The sequence below is a fragment of the Corvus cornix genome, chromosome 2, assembly GCF_000738735.6.
Source record: "Corvus cornix cornix isolate S_Up_H32 chromosome 2, ASM73873v5, whole genome shotgun sequence".
NCBI lineage: Eukaryota > Metazoa > Chordata > Aves > Passeriformes > Corvidae > Corvus > Corvus cornix.
This window is the reverse complement of record NC_046333.1, coordinates 57,234,368-57,259,642: the sequence shown is the minus strand read 5'-3', so window position 1 is coordinate 57,259,642 and position 25,275 is coordinate 57,234,368. Positions and strand designations below refer to the sequence as shown.

The following is a 25,275-nucleotide window of genomic DNA, read 5'->3' as shown; positions in this document are numbered from 1 at the left end:
GCGTAGGCCACTTATCAAATGGAATGATAGACACATCAGCACCTGTGTCTAACATTCCCATTATACTGATTTTATGTGATTTGTAACGGAGCTTACATTCTATTACAGGTTTGTTGTTTCCCAAAACCTCAGTCCAACAGATGGCTGGGATATGACCATCTGTGGGCAGGTATTTGGGCAGTGGAAAGGCCTGTGCAATGACTTGACCTTTAGGCATAAAGTACGGCGGATATATACATTGTACAATTAGGTTAGAACACCCGTTCTGATCCATTTTCATGAGTGTGGGCGTAACCTCTATCCCAGCAGGTGTTTCCCGAGTGTCCCCAATAACAAAAAGGTATGTAAATTCTGGCATGTGGTCCATATTCTGGAATGAGATGGGTATTACAGTCTGTTTGTTGTTGTTGAAATGGTGTGCTTTATCACAGGTTACCTTAAACCTGAGTCCAGAAGTCCAAGTTGCTTTGTCTGCAGCCCTATTTATGTCTGAACGCGGAGCTGTTAGGACGCGTTGAGTCGCTAGTTTCCCTGCTGTTGACCTGGGGAAACAGTCTTTGGAGAGTTTTTATCAGCAGTTATAATCGCTCTGCAATTGCGAGCTACATGTCCCTTTTTCTGACAACGATAGCATACAAAGTTACCGCGCGATTGAGTTTCTCCCTGTACCTGTAACATTCTCCACAACCTCCCCAACCATCCCCCACTTTTTTCAAAAAGGGAGCAGCTGTGTTCAGCTGCACCTTCTTCGTACAGACTTCGAGGATGGATTCAGCAGTAGGAGGAGGATACAGCGGGAGAGTGAGAATGACTTGTTTGCAAGCATCATTCGTATTAACTTGGAGAAGTTCGAGTAGGAGCGCTTGTTGGAGGTCAGGATTAGGGACCTGGGAAGAGACAGCTTCGTACAAACGGTTATAAAAGTGAATAATATTTTCATTTGACAATTGCTTGATGGTGGTATAATGAGAATTAGGAGTTTGAGATGGTAATAATGTTAAGGCCTTTTCAGCAGCACGTGTGATTTCAGTAAGAACTGGACGAGGGATAAGCATTGCTTGTTTTTGAGGATTTGCCATATTATTGTCACCAGATAAAAGGTCTAATGTGATATAATTGTTTTCAAAATCCAGGTAATTATCTGGAGTTTGCCACAAAATTTTTAATAAATCAGATAAAATTATTTTCCATTGCTTTTTCCACATCATAAAATCACCAGGTGTGAGAAGAGTTTGCATTAATGTAAGTAAATCATGAGGTACAAGTAAGTGAGTTGCAAAAGTAGCACTTAAAAGGCTCTTAAAATAATTACTATGCATTCCAAACTCCTTAGTTGCCTTGCACAAATCCTTAATATCAGAATAAGAAAGGGGTTTCCAGTCAGGGTTAGCTCCATTGCTAGTACAAGAGAGTGTAGTAGAAGCAGTTGGAGTTACTTCCTGGTAGGCATGGGTTCCCGGATTGAGAGGGGCAGTCACAGGACTGTGGGAACCTGGGGTGGGACAATGGGAAGCAGGGGCGGGGAGTGGAGGGGCAGGGGCGGGGAGTGGAGGCGGGGACACGGCCGGAGGAGGGGAGGGGTTGGGGGCGGGGTTGTGGGAGGCAGGGGCAGCACTTGAGCCGTGGGCGGGAACAGAGGGAGGGGTGAAACACGAAGCTGTGGGGGGCGGGGTCGGGTCAGGTTGTGACACAGGAGTGGGAGGGATGGGGACAAGAAGGGATTTGTGGGATGGGGGAGAAAGGGATTGTGGGAGGTGTAGTTTGGAGAGGAAGGAACATTGCGTCCGCCATTACTGGAGACAAACAAACTGGGAGAAAGGCGGTTGGGGGGAGGGGATTTTTTCCCGGGCTGCGAGCACGTGGCAATGGCCGACCCTGGGAACAAAGAGATCAGGGGAGAAGGGGTTTTTACGCGCGCTTGAAACATGAGGGCTAGAAACTGGGGAAAAGGGAGTGGAGAAAAGGGGTTGGGAAGGTCCTGGGATGGGCTCCGGATTCCCATCCAAGGTAGGGTGCTGAGGAAACACGGGTGAGCCAGGAGGACGATAGCTCTCCTGTGCTGAGAAGCAGTCTGCTCTAGCTGTGTTTTCCAGCGTAGGGGAAGAGGGGTCCGGGACACAGGGGTTGGAAGAGGGTGTAAGGGAATTAACAGGGGGGTTTTGCAATGGCTTTTCATGTACTACCTTTTTCTCCGGCAAAGTATCCTTTATTTTTCACAACAGGAGAGGAAAGAATTTTGAAACTGTTTCATCTCCTGCACGCCTAAGAGAGGAGAGTTTTCTCCCCGCCTTATCCCAAAATTCAGCAGATCTTATGTCTTCGGAGGTCAGATTAGGAAAGTACTGAAAAAGCCATTGTACAAAAGATTGAACTAGATTTTTAGGGTATTTATGCCCAGTTAAAGAAAGGTAACTTTGAACTTGGTGGTATATTTCTCTATGGTGTGCAGAAACTTCAGATCCCATTATGAATGCACACGAAACCTCAACCCCTTACTCACCAAAAAGGAGGAAAAAAAAAGAGAAAGTTTACACCGGCACCAGCTTAAGACAGGAGCCCCTAAACCAGCAGGGAAATACTCACCAGAATTCTGGATTTATCACAGGAAAGCAGGTCCGGAGAAAAAAAAAAACGTGAGAAGGGTCTTCTGCTTTCCAGCCGTTCCCTCGCCACGTGGCGTGGGGGAGGGTACAGGCTGAGGCTCTGGGCTCGATGTTACACAAAAGTAACACCTCGCCACACAGAGCTGGCACAGCAGGACGTGCAGAGCTAACTCCAGCAGACACACAGCTGCCTGGGACACCCTAAAGTCTCTCAGAACCGGAGTTCAGAGATAGCACGCTGGGCGCCAAATGCGGAAGGTATTTTTTCAGCTTTTTACCGGCTAGCGCTTGTATTTCAATGCCTTAGAAAGCCTCGAGCAGCCTTGAGAGGTAGCACAGGCGATCTAGCACTTTAGTAGCTCTAAAATCGGTACCTGAATCAGCTGCAGAACAAATACCATCAGCAGAAGCAAAGAGGGAGAAATATAGCTCCCTGCTCGCTCAATTCCCTGCAGTTAGAAGCCTTCAAATGAGACAGACGACCAGAGATGTTCACAGGAAGTAGCTGAGCTGCGAGAGGGCGTTTCCCTTCCCTCGAGCATCTTTATCAGGAGAAGGGGAAAGGGGAGGACTGGGGGTGGACCCGGGGTGAGCGGCCAATCAGACCCTGCTGAAGAGTCTGAGTTACATTTGGCTTTGCCCGCGCTTGGAACAAAGGAGCTCCGAGCACATGTCTTTGGGAGGGGGGAGGGGAAGCTCGGAACCGGCAGCAACAATCCTGCCCCTCTAGTCAGCCCTGGTGAGGCCACATCTGGAGTGCTGTGTCCAGTTCTGGGCTCATAAGTACAACAGAAAAATGGAGCTCCTGGGGTGAGTCCAGCAGAGGGCTAGGAAGATGACTGGGGGACAGGAGCATCCTTCTTACAAGGAAAGGCTGAGGGAGCTGAGCCTGTTCAGCCTTGAAAAGAGACAGCTGAGAGGCGACCTCGCCAGTGTCTATAAGTATCTGAAGGGAGGGTGCCCAGAGGATGGACCAGGCTCTTCTCAGTGGTTCCAAGCAATAGGACAAGAAGCAATGGTCAGAAACTGATGCACCGGAAATTGCACCTAAATATGAGGAAGAACTTCTTTACTGTACAGGTGACCGTGCACTGGAACAGATTGTCCACAGAGGGTGTGGAGTGTCTCTCACTGGAGATACTCAAGAACCATCTGGACAATCCTGTGCCATGTGCTCTAGGATAAACCTGCATGAGTAGGGAGGTTGGACCAGATGCCCCACTGTGATCCCTTCCAACCTGAAACATCCATGATCTTGATTTTCACTTCTCCTCCTCTAAAGAAAAGCCTGTGATCTGCGACTTTGTGAAAGAAATTTGAAATCAAGGAGCTAAAAAAGTAAAACACAGTAGTCTTAGACTGTCAAATGGTGGCCAAGCCACAATCCAGCATATGCTTCCCTCAGCTACTTTAGTATTCAGGCAAGTATTTTTGTCTTTTGAATAAGCTTTTCAGTTTTGCAATATCTATACTTCACTAGGAAGGAGGTATGTTTGTTCTTGGTTAAGAAGTCAACTGATTGAAAACTTTGGTCTGGATGCAATTGTTTGCATTATAAACATAATCTGGTTTTCCCCTGACTTTGGGGAAAGATCACACTTTTAGAACCTACTGTCTCACTTTGTAGATACCTTTTAAGATGAGCAGCCACAAATCAAGAAAAAAAATTCTGACCTTCTGTTACTTACACCACAAAGAAAATGTTGTTTCAAGAAGTGGAAAGGCCACACATGACTTTGTTCTCCACATGAAACCAAGAACAAAGGTCCTGAAACCCCTCAACTGGTCATCACAACAGCTATGGAAAATCACAGTCAGAAAAATCTAGGAAAGGTTTCCTTCCTTTCACTTCTCTCTGGTGAATAAAATTAATCTGATAGATCATAAAATCAGAAACAATCCTCACTGGTTTTCTACTTGGATTGCCTTAGAAATAGAAGTGCAAGCCTGGATTTTTTTTTTTTGGCGGAGGGAGAAGAGGGGGTAGAATAATCCTCTACTTTGGGTGAATCACCCTTAATTTGTAATTTCTCTTGGGAAGAAAGAGATACCTTGTCTTGTTTCACATGACTTCCCAGTATTTCTCAACTATACCTTATTAAACATGCTCTATAAAGGCATTTCTTCTCTTTCCTTCATTCTTTCTCTTTTTTCCTTTCCTTTACTACTTTTTTCTTTTCTCTCCACTCTTTTCCTCTCTTTCTCAAACGAATAGCTAAATGGTTTTCATTTTTTCAGTTTGTGCTTCTATCCTTGCTTTTGACTACTGAAATTCAGACCCTACAAGGTCTGAGAGAAGTAGTGATACCTGAACAGTTAGTGAAAAGGGGACATCACAAATTGATGAAATCCAATTAGTGAAGGAAGAGAAGAGACTTTAACTGAGGTGTTTACCATTCATTTCTGTACTTTGTTTAATTAGTTCTAAGGTGGTGGTATTTTTAATAGTATATTTATTTCAACAAATAAAACCACCTTTTTTCAAGTAAACAATGACATATCTCTCAGATCCATTTCATCCTTACAAAGAATGGGTAAGAGGTATAAGTTTTATTTTTAGAGTCATTGCAGGCTGCCATAAGAAAAAATTAGTTGGTCTAAATGTTCCTGGCTGGGAAACACTGTATTTTTCTGCTAGGTTATAAAATTAGCTGTGTTGAGCGTAGTATGCTTATTATTGTATTTGGGTTTGTTGCCCTGATAGGAAGCAAAATTTTATGTGTTTGTTTTCACTCTCTTGCCACAAGGAAATCCCCAGGGCTTTGCTTTCCCATTGCCAAGAGGAAGAACCAGAATATCTGTTCCATTTGCCATTTGGAAAATCCTTTGTTATGTTATATCCCTTAAAGGAAGGGATAATAATGCTGCCCTGGACTTTGCTAAAAAAGAAAAACACCTGCAAAGAGAAAATAATCTGCTATTTTAACAGATTGTTTAAGGTAGTCATTTAACAGGGTATCTGACAACTATGCTGACCATAGATCTTTGTAAATAATTTGAGAAAACTAACTATCCAATTTCATCCTCTCACTAAAGAGACATGGTCCAATTTTGCTGAGAGCTTAAATATATAAAAGGTATTTATATACCCTTGCTCTCATGCTAATCTCCATGCAAAACAGGGCCCGCTATGCTTTTCCTGTTTGAACACATCAGTTACACAGCAATGGAAGGGAGGCTGTGGTTGTTTTAGTCCCAATTTCAAACAAGAATTTTCAAACTACAAAACCTCAAAAATGTAGAAGGAAATAATGAGAACAAGTTAAATCCATCAAACTGCCTTGATTTTAATTTTTAAATGTACTAGATACCAAGTTAGTGTATCTGTTCAATAGCCTGGTAAATGACCATGTCTCAAAAGTTCCCTCCTTTACCCCTGTGCCAAAGGCTAAAGTCAGGTAGGTTTGCACATAGCAAGAGGAGAAACAACTGGAGAAGAAATGAACAATGTAGGTGAGAAATTACACTGAATGATACCCAGGGGGTTGTGGGTTAGGAATGAAGGACCAGGATCAGAGCTGGCACACCCGACATAGTGCAGGCTGGAGGACAGAACCTGTGACACTTTCCCATGAAAACACAGCTAGACAGCACTCACAGGCCAAACAGCTGCTCAAGAAACGGGTAACAAATCATAGATCGTTAATCATGTACCTGTGTAAGAACAAAGCTCCCTCCTAAAAAAATCAACACAGATAAAACACATCATGTCCTAAAGGTCGGAGTCTTCTGTTCAGGACTTCATGCTGCAATAATAATGTAAAAAAATTCCCGCAGGAAAGCAATGACAAACATTCCAATTTATAGCCTTCTTATTAAGGCTTTAATTCAAATAAATCAAGAATTATAAGACTGTAACTGCTCGGATTTTGTGTGATACATTATCATTTTGAGGCACATGACTCAAATGCCCATTTTCATGTAAATACTTTTCTGGTAACAGGAGTCACATAAAGTAGCACATAAAGAGAATCAGCCAAAAATAAAGCAGGAAAGCCATTCTGCTTTTTTCTTTTGACACATTAGTTAGTTGGACTAAAATTTTTGAGTTCATACAATTGTAGCTGGACTGGCTACCAAAAAACAAGCCTGGGCTAATGACTTTTGAATCAATAGCAAAGGAGAATATTAGAACAAGAAAATGAAGAGCAGAAATGCTAGTTCTCATCATGGAAAGCACCAAATCAGTTCTGAGTAGTCTGTCAATGGATTCACCATTTTGTTTTATTCTGTGGAGTATCAACTCAGTCCTCAGTGTCTGAGAGCAAAAAATGCAGTTTGGAAAATCAAGCAATACAATTTCCATGCACCTGTTTACCACATTAAAAAAACAGTTTAAAAATACATGTTTCCAACATCAAGAATATTACTTATTTAATAATCAGGGAGGGGAATGAATGGCTTCTGAACTACAACAGAAAAGTGTCCCAGTCATATTTTCAAATTCTACAGCATAGTTACCATGATTATATATGGAAACAAATGTTTGAATTAATTGCATGGTTCATTTTGCTGAAGTCCTTGGTTAATGCACTATAGAAACAAGTCAGCATGCACAGACAAAGGATGAAAACTTACCTTCAGTATTTCAGTGTCATTATATGGCTTCTTTTCAACCACCTGTGCATTCATCAGTTTTTGCTGCAACACGAGAGGCACATTTTCATGTGGGTTGGTCAGTTTGAAATGCATTAAAAACAAAGGATTGAGGGTTATACCTTGTAATAGATATAGCATAGCTTATTGAAAGGTAGAATTTATTAAGAAAGTCAGAAGATACTAAAATCAGAAACTACGCTTTTTTTCAGGGAAAAGCTCCATTTATCTTCAGCTAGAAATTTCCATATCAAACAACATGAAATTCAAATCTTGGGGCTCAGCTTTGCTTTTATGTGGCTGAACCATGTGTTTCTCATTTCATCTAACACTGAAATTAGAGCACAACTTCCATCTGTGCAGAGTATACTGGGAACACAGCAAACATGGGGAGTGACCTCCCCACTACCCACACCTGGGAAGCTGTTCTGGGCTGCAGGGACACCCAACACTCCCTCAGAATTAATCTTTCATGAGAAGAGTGGTGAAATGCAGGAATAGGTTGCCCAGAGAGGTGGTGGATGCTTCATCATTGAAAACATTCAGTCAGGCTGGACAGAGCTCTGAACAACCAGATCTAGTGGAAGATGCTCATGCTCATTGCAACAAATCATGTTGGACTCTGTGACCTTTAAGGGTCCCTTCCAACCCTGCCATTCTGTGACATACGATGGTACAATTCCTCACCCACAGCCCTACAGCTGGCACTGTTTGCAGCAGCACCCTTCTGCCAGGAGAGGATAAGGAAAGGTGGCTGGTGGCGGGTTCCTGCTGAAGAATGGCCTGGGCCAGGGCAGCTGAGGCAGGGCAGGGCTTGGGAGGTGTATTTTGCCCTCCAGGCCATGAGCTCCTCTGGGGACCAGCCAGTTGCTCACAGCTGCTCCTGTGTCAGCAGCACCCCAGATCCAGCTCTGCCTGTGCTGGGAATGTTGTGAAGGCCAGAGGGGCTGGGTCTGGACCACCGTGGCCAAGGCTGAGGGCACTGCAGGGCCATCCACACCCCTCTCTTTCCCCACACTAACCCCCCATGCTGTCACAGAAAACACAGAATCGTTAAGGTTAGAAGGGATCTCTGGAAATTATCTAACCAACCCCTGCCCAGGCAGGGTAACCTGGAGCAGGTTACACAGGAAAGCATCCAGGTGGGTTTTGTATGTCTCCAGAGGGAGACTCCACAACCTCCCTGGGTGGCGAGTTCCAGCACTCTGCCACCCTCGATGTAAAGTAGTTTTCCCTCATGTTGAGGTGGAACTTCTTGTGTTTTAGTTTAAGCCAATTGCTCCTTGTCCTGTTGCTGGGCACCACTGAAAAGAGCCTGGCACCACCCTCTTGACATCCACCTTTGATATATTTATATGCATTGATGAGATCCCTCTCAGTCTTGTCTTCTTCAGACTAAACGGGCCTAGTTCCACAGTCTCTCCTCATAAGAGAGATCCTCCAGATCCCTCATCATCTTTGTTGCCTCCCCGGACCCTCTCCAGTAGTTCTTCTTACACTGATGAGCCCAGAACAGACTCAGCAATCTAGATGTGGCCTCACCAGGGCCGAACAGAGGAGGAAGATCACCTACTGGCCACACTCTTCCCAATGCACTCCAAGATACCACTGGCCTTCCTGACCGCAAGGACACACTGGCTCATGGTCAACTCGTCACCCACCAAGGCTCCCACGGCCTCCGGCCGCGGTGACGGCGGTGGCGGAGCGGCCGCAGGGGGCGGGTCGCAGCGGCGGGAGAGGCGCCGCCTCCCGCCCGCCCGGCACTGCGGGGCCCGAGTGCGAGGAGGAGCAGCGGCGGCGCGGCGCTCCTGGCGGGCGGGCGGAGGTGAGCGGGGCCGAGGCGGGACGGGCCTCATCCCCGCCGGGCGCTCCTTGGCGCGGCCGCCGCTGCCCGCGGGGCTCTCCCTGCTGCCCATCGCGGTGGCGGCGGCTCCGCCGCGGCTGCCCCCGTCTCCGGGCAGGCTCTGGCGGTGCCGGCGCCCCGCTGAGCGGCGCGGCCCGGCCTCGGGCAGCCGCCGGGGCGCTCCGGTACCTGGCGGGGCCGACGAGCCCCGCCCCGCGGCGGGCGGGCCTGGCAGCTCTGCCCCGGCTCTGCCCGGCGGGCGGTGGGGCCGCGGCTGCTGTCACGGGCGGTGTTGTCGTTGCAGCTGGAGATGCCGGCCCGGACTAGGGCCCCGCCGAGCTGCTCCGGGCTGGATCTCCGCACCGCGCTGCTGCCCGCCAGCCCGCCCAGGGGGCACCGGCCCGCGCCCGGCCTCCCGCCAGCCCCGCGCCTCAGCCCGCGCCCCGTAAGTGCCCGCCCGAGCGGGGGGTCATAAATCCAGTGGCCCGGCTTGCGTTGGTTCGGTTTTCTCCTCCAGTAGGTTTTTTCCAGGAGCAGTTTTTCACGTGTGTCACCATCTGGTTGACATAGCTCTGTGATGTTCTCTTAGGTAATTTAAGAGCATATGTCAAATCTGTGTCACTTTTGTTACTTTGTAACTCTGAAATCAGGTAGTTTGTAAAAGAAGGTTGGTTTTGTTGAAATCTGTTCCTGAACAACCCACCTCAGCTGCTTCTTATCTTCCCATTTATTTACTGATTGATTGCACAATAACTGGATGAAAAATCTGTCCAGGGGCTGAAGTTAAGCTAACAAGTCTTTGTTTTCCTTAGTCGTCCTCCTCCCTTCTTTTAGCCATATGTGCTAGTCTGCCTGTGTTGTCATCTCCGTGGTTCTGAAAATGTCATTTTGTTCAACATTTTAAGCATCGAGGGCTGATTTGATAAGTGGCTGCTGACTTGAAAATCTTTATCTTATCTTTATCCTTTACTCTTAACGTACCTTTTTCCACTTTGACCTCGCCGTCTGTCTCCCCGTAAAAGGAATTCTTTGAATACCTATTCACGGTTAACTTTTTTGCTGAGGGCTGAAATAAAGAAGACATTTAACAATTTGTCCTACTTTGTATGACTTATAACTTGTTCCTTTTCCTCTGAAGTTATAAACCTTGCCTTCTGTCTTCTGTCTTTTTCTTGTATTTATGGAACTTTTACTTGTTGCCATTTATCTTCTTCACTAGTTACAAACTCACTTCTTAGTATCCTTGTTCTGATCTTATCCATGCATGATAGCACTGTCTCTTTATCTTTTTATACTGCTCCTTAGCCATGCACACAAACTTTTTTTTTTAAATTCTTGTGTGATTTTTCAGGTCAGGAAAGCTCTCTGTTGCAAGTTACAAACAGTCTTACACGCTCTGCCTCTGAATTGTTATTGTACATTTAATGTAGTCCCTTTCAGTAACTGCTAGCTCTCTGCTCTTGTACATCTCTTAGATTACTTGTCTAAAAGTCATGTCAGCCTATTCCCTCAGGGTTTTTTATGAAGTCTGTCAGTTTGATTCTGTTACTCACACTGTATTTTCCTTAGAACAGGCAGTGAGAAACTTTGGCCAGCAGGCCAAATTCAGCTCACCAGAGCAACTCATCATGTTACAAGTCCTGTGTGCCCACTCTCCCAAGGATCCTTTGGACTAAAACTGAAAGTGGGTTGCAGCATGGTTAAATGGTACTGGTAGCCCATTTCCTTATGGTGGTTCCCTTTCAATCTCAAAGTTTTGCAGCACCTTCTGGTTACATGGCATGAACTGAAATTGGCCCCTGTAATCACATGGTGAAAGCCTACATGTTCTGTCATATCCAGATATATCTCTTATCTGATGAAAATACAGCTATTCTCATTATGTTCCTGGGTGTGAACCCCTCCTGATACAGGAAATACTGGTAGTTTGGTCATGTGTTAAATATGTTCCAGGTCACATAGTAAGGAAAAAGTCAATGCTTTTTTCAGTGTATGCATAAAAATCTTCGTGCTCTGCCTCTGCCAGAAGGATTCACTGTTTGAATCTTTTCTTCGAGTACTGACTTTGTGGTTGCTTTCACATACTGCTTTCTGTCTTTAACTTCTGAGTCCAGTTTCAGTGAGTTTGTAACTTCTAGTCAAAGCTGAAATGAAAAGTGCCCATTCTTCTAGTAGCTTCCTCTAATTTCTGTAACACAAAGCTACTTTTATTTGTGGGGGGGTTTTCACCACACATGCTGTATTTATAGCCAGTGGGTGGGTAATGTCCCCCACAGGTGATTATTTACCATCATATCAGCTCTTGGATGGTGGCTCAGGAAAAGGTTCTGTGTGGTCTGTTGTTGACTGCTCCCAAGACAGCAACCTTGTGGTTTCTTTTTGCTCCTTCTTAGCCTGCCTTTCCTCATTGTTTTCTTAATTTTCAGAATTTATTCCTGTTCTACAATTGTATGGGGTTTGCCTGGCAAGACTTTGGTAGCAGGATGGGGAGGGGTGCTGTAGGGGTGGTTTCTGTGAGAAGCTGCAAGACCCTGTGTCTAGTGAGGCCAATGCCAGCTGGGTCTGGGGTGGACCCATGGCTGGCCAGGGCCAACCCCATCAGCAATGGTGGTAGCACCTCTTGGGTAACATAGGTAAGAAGGAATAAAAAAGTAATTGCAGCTGCAGAAGAGAGGACGAGAATATGTGAGAGAAATAACTTGTGTAGACACCAAGGCCAGTGAAGAAGAAGGAGGAGGAAGTACCCAAAGCACTGGGTTAGACATTCCCCTGCGGCCTTTGGTGTGGGCCATGGTGAGGCAGCTGTTGCCCTGCAGCCCATGAGGTTCATGGTAGAGCAGAGATCCACCTGCAGTCTATGGAGGATCCCCACACTAGTGTAGGTGGATGGGAAGCCCACACTGGAGCAGGCTCCTGGCATGGACCTGTGGAAAGAGGAGTCCACACTGGAGCAGGTTTCCTGGTAGGACTTGTGACCCCATGGGGACCCACACTGCAGCAGCCTATCCTGAAGGGGTGCACTCTGTGGAAGGGTGCAGTTTGTGAAGAACTGTAGCCTGTGGGAAGGACTCACACTGGAGAAGTGTGTATAGGACTCTCCTGTGGGAGGAGCCTCATGCTGGAGCAGGGGAAGGGCTTCTCTCCCTGAGGAGAAAGCAGCAGCAGAAACAGCATGTGATGAACTGACCATAACCTCCACTCCTTGTCTCCCTGCACTGCAGAGGTGGAGGAGGTAGAGAATCGGGAATAAAGTTAAGGGGGTGAAGGGAAAGTTGTTTTTAGGATTTGTTTTACTCCTCATTATCCTCCTCTGATTTTGATGGTAATAAAGTCAGTTAATTTCCCCAAGTAGAGTCTGGTTTGCCTGTGGTGGTAACTGGTGAGTGATCTCTCCCTGTCCTTATCTCATCTCATCTCATCTCATGAGCCTTTAGTGGTATTTTCTCTCCTCAGCCCATGAGGAGGGGAGTGATAGAGCAGCACCTTTTTGGACACCTGGCCTCCAGCCAGGGTCAACCCCCCACAACAGTGCAGATCTAATTATGCCATAACTGTGGTTTCATGTGAAGACTTGCCTCCTGAGGGTTGTTCTGTTGTTCTTTAATGTCTTTGTTACAGCTTTATTGCAGTTCTGTGACCAAGGATATAGCAGTATTTCTTTTATTTTTCTGCGAGCCTTAGCTTCTGCTCTTCTTCAAAACATCCCTTACTACACTCAATTTGAGCCCTAAAACTATCTTTCCTTTTATTATTGCATGAAATCTGTCACTTCCTGCCATTAGCTTTTTATGGAAGGCTGTCCCATGCATTTGTCTCCAGGATTTATCTTACTTCCCTGGATAGAAAATTCTGTTAAGCATATTTGTGACTCATGGTCTTGAATCCTTTACCCTTGCATCCACAGTTAATCCTTATACATCCATGGCCAGGCCTACAAGTCTGACCTAGAAATGTCATTAGTGATCTCATGACAAGGTCTTGTAATTTCCCTTGTTGTTTTTGCCATTGGAGCCACATGGGCAGCCCGTTTTCCAGGCTGGCAGGTGAGGATGTTTGTCATGGTGGTAGCCATGACGATTTGTAGGTTTGAGACTTTTGCATCTCTTCCTTCATGGCCAGGAGAGGATATCACAATAATAACCTGCATAACCTTTTAATGGAATTCAGCTTCCATGTACTCACTGTCCTCATGCTGATCACAGGCCAGTGCTCTCTACATTCTACTATTTTCCAATTTTCTTAACATATTTCTTCTCATTATTCTATTGACCATAGGCTTCAGGAGTACAAAGTTATCTTGTGGTCCAGTATTCCAGGGCAGTGGAAGATAGGAAATAGGAGAAGATGAAAAAACTGTTATTTAATTAAGTAACTGTATAATTGAAGTACTTGAAGTATTTTATGTTTCTTGTTTCTCCTTCTATTAGTGACACATTGCAAGACAAAGTTGATTAGCACATACTTGTTTAAGGAGAAAATATAATATGAAACTTAGAACCAAAGATTTTGCTTTCAGAGATGTTAATGGATTTTGAGGTCTCATAAAATTGTATGATGCTGATTTTTCCTTCTGTTGTTTTCTCTTTTTTCTTTTCTTCTCTTCTCTTTCCTCTCTTTTTTTTTTTTTTTCCCCAAAGAAATCTTTGTAGGTTTGGTGTCTTGGAAGTATGGAATCAATCTCTATGATGGGGAGTCCCAAGAACCTCAATGAAACTTTTCTACCAAATGTTGCCAATGGCATCAAGGATGCCAATAAGGTCACAATAGGCATCATTGGAAGTGGAGACTTTGCTAAGTCATTGACAATTAGACTTATCCGATGTGGGTACCACGTGGTCATAGGAAGTAGAAATCCTAAACATGCTGCTGACTTCTTTCCCCATGTGGTTGATGTCACTCACCATGAAGATGCAGTAGCTAAAACAAACATCATTTTTGTAGCCATACACAGAGAACATTACACCTCTTTGTGGGACCTCAAACATTTACTTGCTGGTAAAATTCTGATTGATGTCAGCAATAATACAAGAGTAGACCAATATCCAGACTCCAATGCAGAGTATTTGGCATCACTTTTTCCCGATTCCCTAATTGTCAAAGGATTCAACGTCATTTCAGCATGGTCACTGCAGTTAGGACCAAAGGATGCCAGCAGACAGGTAAATGTTTTTGTTTGTATTTAACTTATTTGTAAGATGAAAATGACAGGAACTGAATGTAACAGCCAGAATTCATGAGATTTACCCTGCCTGACTTAACATGTCCAAAATATTGGGCCTTTAGCTTATGTTATAGTAGCCAATAAAACCTTCAGAGTTTAGTTCATCCTACTGTAAGACAAATAAAATAAGTGGTCCAGTTTTTTCCCTGTGTTGCCCATTTGTCTTTAAAGATTGCAGAGGAAATGTGGATTCTAGCTTAGAGTAGACAATTGACCTTTTGATGACTACAGACAGAGGAGAAGAGTTGGGTCTTAATGTTTTCCGTCGGAAATATGTTCATGTGTATCCTTATGATTAATGCAAGGATAGAGACAGTCTTTTCCAGTGTATTTTAGTTATAGCATTGGGGTAAGCTACTGAAAGATGCACAGAAACCTGAGGTCCTGATCCCAGAGCTCAGGAATCAGCTGTTGTAAAAATGCTTGCACTCAATGTAGCAGCAAAGTGATTGAAAGAACTTACCTAGCTGTTAGAATGCCCCAAAACCATGAATATGAGGGAACAGAAGGAGGCTCATATGTTTCTAAGTGATCATTCATTTGATCCAGGGCTGCTTGGGAACATCATGTTCAAATTCCTCCACAGTATGTTCTGCAAATCCATCCTGCATATAGAAAAGGCACCTAAATGTGTTTCGTGTTTTGCTGAAGTGATATAAAGGATTTAAGCCTGTGCAAGCATCCAGTCCTTCACAGCTTTATGAAATCTGAGAAATACATAACTGTTGTAGCATGACTGCTGAAGACTAAATTGAGTTTTCTGGCACTTCAGGTAGATTTAAATGGAATGAAATTAATATGGAATTAGCATAATTTAAAAAATAACCTCACCATACTTCTTTTATCCCTTTTCAGAATAGCACAACACTATAAATAATTCAGTTCAGTCAAAACAGATCATATTGCTTCAATGCAGATGATCAGCAAACAGTCCTGAGCAAACTATAGCCCACTGTAAATTTTAAAGGAACCTTGAAGTACTTTGTAGCAGTACACTTCTTTCACTGTGTGTGAATAATAAACTGGCCTTTAGAACAAGTTCTTATCCACCTGCTAGTTTTTGTCTTTTCTATTAAATACTCAAATCTGAACTCTGTGGAAATCTGGGTTGTGAAATTAAGCTAAAATTGTTACCCATGGAGAGATTACACAGTTTGCTGCTTCTCATTCTGTGTATGCTATAGTTGTTTAAGGGTCATCATTCAAGATTCGTGTATTTTTGAGAGATTTGGAATTTTCTGAAATGCTTTTAGCTGTTGCTTCAAGGTAATCCAGTCCTGTAGACATTTCAGTATGACAGGTTTCAGTGTACAGATTACCAAGACATCCCCCATTATTAAATCCAAGAAAAAGCCAATTTTATTTTGTTTACTCTGTTGCTAAATCAGTGTGCATATTTGCACTTTGGCTAGATTTTTATGTGATTTTATTGTCATCTGGGTGATATAAGCTGGGATAAAGTGTACTGTGTTAGCAGTTGTGTTTTGATTTGGAGGCCCTTAAGGTTTTTGGTGGGTTTTGTTGGGTTTTTTTTACCTTTGAGTCTCCTTCTCTGACTACAGACAATTCCCTTGACTTTCCCAACAGGTCTATATATGCAGTAACAATGTTCAGGCTCGCCATCAAGTTATTGAGCTTGCCCGTCAGCTCAGTTTCATTCCTATTGATTTGGGGGCATTGTCATCTTCAAGGGAGATTGAAAACCTGCCTCTGCGACTGTTCACCCTGTGGAAGGGGCCTGTAGTGATTGCCATTAGCCTGGCAACATTTTTCTTCATCTATTCCTTTGTCAGAGATGTCATCCATCCATACATGAGAAATCAGCAGAGTGACTTTTACAAGATTCCCATTGAGATTGTGAACAAGACTCTTCCAATTGTTGCTATCACTTTGCTTTCTCTAGTGTATTTATCAGGACTTATTGCAGCTGCTTATCAGCTTTACTATGGGACTAAGTATCGGCGATTTCCTCCTTGGCTGGACAATTGGCTCCAGTGTCGAAAGCAGCTTGGACTGCTCAGTTTTTTCTTTGCAGCTGTGCATGTGGTGTACAGCCTCTGCTTGCCCATGAGGAGATCAGAGCGCTACTTGTTCCTCAACATGGCATATCAACAGGTGAGACAATCTTTAGTTCAATAAACCAGAAATGCCTTGGCTGTGTGCTTATGGCTCCTGAATACAACAGATGGGTTTTCTTAATCTGTTCTACTGCTTTTGGCACAGAATGTTATGGGTTATCTTATGCATAGGTGGTGCCAAATAAGGAGACTAAAAGTCTGTGCATTTTGCTCACCTTGTGTGTCAATCTGAAGTCAACTTGGTGTGGTAGGGGGTATCAAGGACATGTCCTACTTATAGGAAATTCCTTATGCCAATATACATTAGGAGAATGTAGGATAGACAGGATAAGAGCAACAGCAGGAAAATTCTGAGGTATGTTCCTTTCCATATATACTTAACGCTAGGGGGAAGTATGTATATTGTAAGTACATTTACAAATATGAAAAGTATAAGGGTAGATACTGTAATCATGCTTACAGATACTTCTATCTTAAAAAAAAAAAGAAAATGCTGATACTTTGTAACATTATTTTGGACCAGTGCTAAAAATACTTTATTCTTTTAAAATTCTGTGAACATCATCTATTGCAGGCAATATAAATTGACTCATAGTTCCTGGGAACAATTGATCTTGCATAACCCTGAAACATTCTCCCACAAATCTGTCATCTTCTAGAAAAGGGTCTCATGCTTCTGACTGTCAGTGAGACAGCTTATTGTAACCTTTAAAGTGGCAGAAAAGCAGCATTGCCAGAAAAACAACATTGCGATTCAGCACATAAAATCTGTGGAAAAGAGAGATGTGATAGAACAAAAGAAGAAACAAATAAGGAAATAAAATCAAATGGAACAAATTAGGGAGTGTCACAAACTCTGAAAGAGCTAGCATGAAAAACTGAACTTAAGAGAAAGACAGGAAGGGCAAAACTATAATAGGCACAAGAAACTAATTCACACTTAAATTAGTAATACTAAAGGATTCACTGGTAATTTTACTAAGAAATTATCTTGGTTTTAATGATACTGTAAAACTATCACTTGCTAATATTTCTAGTGAACCTTTCTCAAGACATGTCATATTGCAATAGTTAACCTCGAAGTGGAAAAAAGAATTGAATATCTAAGCTTCTTAGTTGTCAAGGTCCTGAATTGTTTCATTTTTCTGGTAAAGCTCCCCAGCAAGAACCATCTTGGAAAAATCTGATGTCAATAGTGAAAGAGAGAAACAAGCTTGGACTCAGCACAGAGAGCTGGAGGAAAGTCAGAAAATGATGCTGAACTATTTCTAAATGTAACAAACTAAAAAGAAATTGCAGGTTCATCCAATTTATATTGCAGAATTTAAGTTCGCAGAGTCTGAAGAACACAGCTCCTTTTCTACAGTGTGTAAGAATGTGCAGAATTATCTGATTTTATAACAGTATTGTTGTTAATGGTATATAATGTTACATTTTCTTTTAGCATCTCATCTAAATTTCCATGTTTAACATATTTTTAATCTAGCAAGAGCCAGTACCAGCAGTAAGGAAGTAGTTGTTTTTCTCCAAGACATGAGGAAACCTCTGAAATATTTGACCCCATTTTATAGTTGTCCTCTGAGAGTGAACTTTAAGTGAGAAAAAAACCTGTTGGTATTTCTAATATTCTTTAGAATAAAGTTCTTCCTTTCTGTTCTTTCATCAGGTTCATGCAAATGTTGAAAATTCTTGGAATGAGGAAGAAGTGTGGCGAATTGAAATGTATATCTCCTTTGGAATAATGAGTCTTGGATTGCTTTCTTTGCTGGCAGTAACTTCCATCCCTTCAGTAAACAGTGCCTTAAACTGGAGGGAGTTCAGTTTTATTCAGGTATGTTACTTTTTTAATAAGGGGGTTTTGGTGTTAACAAGAATTTCTTAATCATGATCACGATCACAAACAAAAGCTCATTGCAATGTGACAAGAACCCTTTTTTTCCTCTATCTCTGGTGATTTAATAAAAACAACAATTACTTAGCAAATAAACTACCATGAAGGCACATTAAGCATTTCATGAGTGTTAGAACAGGACTTTTTACACTTCTTGATCTTAAATAACCAGCATAACTAAGACCAAATGATCATTAATCTATTCCTTTTCTGTTTTTAGAATTTCTTGCTAATGTCAAATTAGGTAAATTTGGACAAACTTGCTAAATGCAATGATACTGTTGAGATACTTGTAGGTAGATGCACATAACGAGTAAAATTGAAGACCTCATTTGCTCTGCAAGATTTTCATTCCACAACCCTCTGACAGCCATGATGCCATTGATTTTTACTTCCCCTCCATTGTGTGGGACTTAATACAGCTCTCAACTGCATTATTCCCATTAGCTGAAAATACCCACTAGTAAAAGATGAAGCTTTGCTTATTAAAATCAGAGGCTTTTCAAGGCCGTGGCACACCATCTGCTGCCTTCCTTCCTCAAATAAATATCTACAACAGGCAAATCTAACCAGCATAAAATACTGAGAAATATGGGCTTTAATAAACATCTCAGTGCTGGCTCCTACACATAATTGCCAGTAGTTTTAGGTAGCAGTCAGGTATAAGAAATTTTACTAGGATTCAGTCTGGTGAAAATTCCTAAGTGTGCGCAGTTTTGGGTTTTGTCATGTTTTGTTTTCTGACTGTGGCCTTAGTACTGTATTCTTAGCTCAGTCTTTTCTGATTAACATTTTTTTTCAGCTTACCCATTGTAATAATATTGCCTAATCCTGAGTCCTGTTCACTTCAGAACGTGGACACTGAAGTTCAGGGCTTGGGTTGCACTTCATGATTTACGGACGTTTTAAAGAAGAGTGGTGGGGAACACTTCAATGGCTGTAGTTGTCTGAGGTCTGTCTGTAATGTCTTCCCTTCCCTTATGATTTCCGTTACTGGAAAACTGCAGGTAGACCTACAAAAAGTTTGCTGAAAAGTTTTTCAAAGTGCAGTTACCCTGACAGAACTGTTTATTCACAGTCACGGCTTTGAGCCTTCAGAGGGACTAAATACTCAAGTGTATTGTTACAACATCTCTGCCATCTGGAATTCTCAGTGTGGTGACAATAGTACTGCTGTTGGGTGATATAAACCATTAGTGCAAAAGGGAAAAATATGTATTCACTTGGGAGTGACATGGTGCCTTTATCCAGTAATAACTTCCAGCCACAAACATGGCATTTGTGTCTTATTTTTCCTTACTCATGTTTTCAAATTTCAGGCTTGTGTGACTGAGTCAAAACCCATACAATAATTGCAGTGATAATGCCAATACAACTGCATATTTACTGCAGTTATTTCCACTGTAAATTAAGTCAAAATAGTTCCAAATTTAAATAATTATGAATTTTAATGACCCATGTGTCAGTATTTTGAGGAATTTGGGAATAAGTTTTTTGCTCTGGATGCATGTTACAGTTCATACTGCATTATGTGCAGAAGATAACTGGTATTGGTAATGAACTATGGTCATTTGCAATTCTTAATCATGAAAGTATTGAACTACTAAAAATTTCTTAATGTTAATGAATAGTTACTTTGTCATTAACTCTCAGGATGTAAGTTATTCTTCATTTAGTTACTTGTCAAAAAAAGTCTTCCTGTTTTCCTCAATCAGAAAACAGACTTCCAGTGATTGCTTACTAAAGTAAAAGGAGTCTGTATTTCTGCATGTTTCACTGTACCCAGTATGCAAGTAGAGCAGAAAAAACATTGTAATACTTACTCTCTTTTATATTTTTCTTCTTCTGAAGTGTAGTGCAATGAAGGAAAATTGAACTTAAATTTCTCAATCTTCTCTAAGTCAGGGGAACAAACAATAGAACTACTAATCCATCATCCTATTGCTGCTTTTCTTTTCATCTGGGAAAAGCAGTATGTCTCTACTTTAGTCCTGAATCTCAGATGATTTGCCGTACCAGTTGCTGAAATTGTTTCACATTTGACAGATGAAGAATCAGTCAGTCAGCACACTCAGACAGTTTCCCAGCTCAGCACTTCCTGCTGAGAGCAACACACTATTGCTTGCTCATCTTAGTAAATGCAGTTTCATCAAAATAAGGGTCTGGCCTCTCCTAAAGAGTTTTACCACTAGAACATACTAAGAAAATCTGAGTTTATTAACAATTGCAGTATAGACTAGCCTTGTTCCGGTAGTACAAGCCCTAAGCGGCATCTCCCCAACCTTCAGCAGTTCAAACAGACTTCCAACACGGTCTTCCTAATATTCTAAAGAAACACAGTTCTCAGTATTTTTGCACAGAAATCATTGCTGTCTTTGATATCCCAAATTATTTTGGAGATGCCTCCATCTTACCTAGCCTGGTTTCAAACGCAGGTGTCAGCAGCCCCAAAAATTCCAGCCTGCTTCATCAAGGGAAAAGGACTTTGAGAGGACAGGCAGTGCAGGCGCCACTCCTTCGCTCATAGTATGAATGAGCAAAGTGAGATATGAGAAGGTTTAATAGTGCAGAAGGAAATTACTGTGTCAGTCCTAGAAGGAGCTAAAAGACGAGCAGAAAACAGGAATTGCTACAGTACAGAGCTGACAACTGTACAAAATAAAGGTCTGATTACTTCATCATGATTTATGATTTGGAGAGAAACACTCATAATATCCAGATAGAGGAGCCACAGAATGAGACAGTGATTAAGAGTTTTCTCAGTAGGAGATCCTAGATGATGGAAACTTAGTGTGAAACTTTGCAGGCACCTTAATGTGACCCAGAGTTGAAGTTTACTGAGAAAAGCAGCAGGGGAGAAAGCTGGGGCTGATAAACTAATGCATCAGTTTTCTTAAATGCCACTTCAGTACTCTTCTTTTTCTCATCTAAATATATTTGGATAAGGAGCAAAGGAAGACATGGGCAAGAAATACAAAAGAACGCATATTTTGTCAGAGCAGGCAGAATAAACAGCCTAAACCAACACACTGCAAACAGAAAAAAAAGTCATTTATTGAAACCAGTCCTTGAGTGGTCACATAAAATACAAGGAAATAAAATACAAGCTATGCTGCACTGGGTCCTTTAGTCTTGTGAGGAAAGTTAAACTGTAAATATATAATGTAAACATGATGGCTGCTTTTGTTTTCCAGTCTAAGACTTCAAGTCCAAAACCCATCATTTAAAGTGGCAATGGACAGAGCAGACTGGTTTTGAAAGCTGAGCTTCATGGTTTTTAGCAAAAAACAACACAAATCTGCCATTTGAATAGTAGGAAGCTGACATTTTTGTAGATACTCCTTTTCTCTCCTAGCACAATCCTAAAGTTTTTTGGAGGCAGTGTTACTAAAATATTTCTCGTGCATACACTTTGAGAAAGGCTGCCCTGCCTTGGTTCTCCCACAAAAATAGGACACTTTCTCCCCAGAGTAAAGAAGACTGAGGCCTGAGTATTTAGCAAGTTTATAGGTAAGATTCCAGTCAGAAGTTACTACAGACAGTTTATAAGTTTAGCAATATCCTGTTACTGGGAGAATCTGAAGTATATCTTGCATAAACATAGAATTTTGAAAATATCTTTTGTATTTATAAATTGCTTGAAACAACTCGACCATTGTGAATGTAGAAATTCCTGAAGCAGATTTCCCCACAGCACATTTTTGTCTCTAAATACATATATCTTGCTGGGAACATTTTAGGGGTTTTTATCTTTCTTCTTTCCTGCACCTCTAACTTTTGTTGGTTCCTTTCCCAAACAATGCCAGTTTGTCCAGTTTATCAGTAGCCTTGGCTGGGAATCTCCCATATTGGCTAAAAGCTGACTTTGATCAGGAAGGAAAAGAAACAGAACAGGGAGGACTTAGAGAAAAGCTAAAAGATTGGGAGTCCATAGGAAATGTGCTAATCTATTACTCAGCTTTCAGGAAACACAGAATTATGGAAGATAAGGAAGCAAAGCAACTGAAGATATTCTTCCACTTTTCCCAGCAGCCATTCTAAAGCCCAGGCAGAGGGTTCCCAAGAATTACAACTGATATTGCTGCTCACTGCAGTGTTCAATGTGAATTTAGCAGTGAAGAAATAGTATTGCTTCTTGCTCCTTTCAGATGTCCTCTGCTCTTAAAGGAATTATCATCTGGTGCCTGGTAATGGTAATTAAGGGCCCAGTTGAAGCAGATAGCATTAGTAGCTGACAGAAGCTCCTGTGGGAATGTCTTTGTTAGTTTTTTAGATGTGTGGTTGAAATTGTCCAGTACACACTAGCACATGCCCTACCAACAATGACAACTCTTCACAGGGTGAAAAAAAAGAACTTAATAAAAGCACATCATATGTTTTTCTTGTCCTTGTGTTGTTAGTTTAAAAGGTACTGATGTACTTCTTAGTTTCCATTTTGACCATTAGCTACAAAGATATATATATAGATGTCTTAAAACTATAGATTGCAAATTGAATTAAAATAAGCACTAAAATAATTTGGAAATGACTGTATAATATTGCACTTCTGTTTCTTTTTTCAAGAATTGTTACATTTCCCATCAGTAATCCTGATGAGGAAATAAGGGATATGATTCACTTGTGCCCTTCTCCCTGCTGGCAGTGATATAACAATGAATTCAGGACAGTCATACCAACAAAAATATGCAATAACATATTAAAACATTAGGTTTGATAGTATTGTTTGCTGTCCAAATTTCTTACCAGAAGTTCCGTTCAGATACCACATATGCCATTTTCATATCCTCAAGTGTTTGTCTAAGTGTTCTGTTTACTGTGGGATATTTTGGGAGCAAATTGGTTTTTTAGGAAGAAGTATGCAACATATCTAAAGCTTAACAAAATGCCCCTGAAAACATTGGCAAAAAAAGATACATAAAATATTGGCAAGTCAAAAAACAGAGTACCAATCCCAAGAAATTACCACACATATTTTCCTTTTATACCATTATACCTGTGAATCTTTGCAAGTAGTATTAGCTCAGACATTCTTTTTCCCCTAGAAACTACTTAATCTTGAAGTAGAAGGAATTAATTCTTTCACTACCTACTATAGACCCTTAGGCTGCATTTTTCTTTGCTTGTCTGTCTACTGGAATTAAACCATACCTTGGTAGCCAGATACCTTTCTTAATGCTCATTCTCTGTTTCAGTGATTTTCTACAAATGTTTCCCAGCCAAGGTAGTCATTACATCAGTTTTGGCCAGAGTTTTTCTTCATTTGATCACCACCAGAAGTCAAAGCATAGTAGACTTCTTTTCTTTTGGGAAAGTTAAGGTTGATACATTGTCAAGTCTGCAAAGCATTACAATTACAGGGTCCTTAAAAAGACAGATTCACAGAACTGGTGAATGACCCCTATTATCACCACCTTCTGTGGCAAGCTCTAAGTTCATGTGCTGCAAGGTCTGTCATCTGCAGGCTGCTGTGGGAACCTTCTCTTTCACCTCTTATCCAGCACTGCCTGTTTATGGTAAACTGCACCACTGCTTTGTGCTGTTATGCCCAAGCCCTGCAGTTCAGATATTCCCATGAACCAATCAGCAACAACTGATGGAGAAGGTAGGGGATGATTTATGCTAACATCAGACAAGTGGATGTAGGCCTTTGTGAGGAAGAAGTAAGCTGCGCATCTCAGAGTGTTAAAAATATGCAAGTTGAGGCCCAAATCTCTTACAACGGAATTGCATTGTTCCATAATAAGGAATCTTGGAAGTGATCTATCCTCATAGTTAAGAATTAGGAAGCTTAATTTCCAATCACAATGGATGTTGTTCCAGTAAGTACATGGGAATTGTTCCTTCTTAGTATACATATCCTGAGGTTGGCTTCTCTTACTTAGAATTTGGGCGGACATCATTGCAGCTTTCACTAAGGCCTGTAGATGTTAGCAGAGATACTCTGTAAATCAGTGCTTAGTTCAGTCTGTAAATTTCAGAATGTGAACTTAAAACCATGTATTACTGTCTCTGTCCAGCTCTGTGGGGTCACATGCATGCACGCACACACAAACGCACGGCTAGCTTCAGTATAAAGTCGGTCGCAAAGAGATGGGAAGGGCCTTTGCATGATCCAGCAGGAGCACTTACTGCTTATACACTGCCGAAGATTCAGGGGCAAAGACAAGAACAAGTCCCAGCTCAGGGGTTTTATCGGGGGGCGGGGAAAAGGCGGGACTAGGGAATGGGGACCAATGGGGAGCTCTGGGGGAGTGACGAGGGATAGAGGCTGACAGCCAGCCGGGGAAGCCAAACTGGAGTAGATTACCATAACAGAACAATGCATCCTGGGAGAAGCCTTTCTGGTCACCCTAACCTAATGAGGTCCCTGTGGTACTAGAGACTTGTTTTACTGAGAACTCTCTGTCCCTTGTAACGTAGGTTCATTGGCCACCACAACCATATCTTTCTAATTTATTGTAGTGAATAGCTAAGAGATTTTAACTTGATGTCTAATAGAAATGGTAAAATACTGCATTATTAGAGTTGTCAGGTGAAGGACCAAGTGCTGTTATATCTCTTTTTTTTCCTGTTTTCTCTTTTTTCAAAGTCTACACTTGGATACATTGCTCTGCTTATAAGTACTTTCCATGTCCTGATTTACGGATGGAAGAGAGCTTTTGAAGAAGAGTATTACAGATTTTATACACCACCAAATTTTGTTCTTGCCCTTGTTCTGCCTTCCATTGTAATTCTAGGTAAGATCATATTACTTTTGCCATGTGTAAGTAGGAAACTGAGGAGAATTCGAAGAGGATGGGAGAAAAGCCATGTTATAGAAGAAGTAAGTGGGTCTGTTCCACACCTCTCCCCAGAAAGGATAACTGTAATGTGATGATATTTGTTAACACTGTTGTACATGTTGGGCTTGGGTTTTTTTGTCATAAACTTGCATTTTTAGAAGTTTAGTTAAGTAGGAATCTTTGTAAAGTCTCTTGCTTTGCATATAGTACAAGCTCTTAACCAAACTATGAGAAGTTTATAACTAGAAGACTGCTACTTCT

General features: G+C 41.9%; 1 protein-coding gene across 16 annotated transcripts in view; it reads left to right on the top strand.

Moving 5' to 3' along the window:
* The first annotated feature begins 8,956 nt into the window (after positions 1–8,956).
* Positions 8,957–25,275, top strand: part of LOC104689186 (metalloreductase STEAP2) — an 81,587-nt gene continuing 65,268 nt past the window's right edge. For 4 of the 16 annotated variants that reach the window (XM_039549228.1, XM_039549233.1, XM_039549234.1 and 1 more), the window contains exons 1-5: positions 9,258–9,487; positions 13,680–14,201; positions 15,851–16,378; positions 18,008–18,172; positions 24,822–24,969. In XM_039549228.1, coding sequence (XP_039405162.1) covers positions 13,710–14,201; positions 15,851–16,378; positions 18,008–18,172; positions 24,822–24,969 — 1,333 coding nt within the window. In that variant the 5' untranslated portion in view covers positions 9,258–9,487; positions 13,680–13,709. Of the gene's footprint in view, positions 9,025–9,256; positions 9,488–9,511; positions 9,632–13,679; positions 14,202–15,850; positions 16,379–18,007; positions 18,173–24,821; positions 24,970–25,275 lie in introns of those variants that run through there. The other 12 variants (XM_039549229.1, XM_039549235.1, XM_039549239.1 and 9 more) reach the window with 10 other exon arrangements.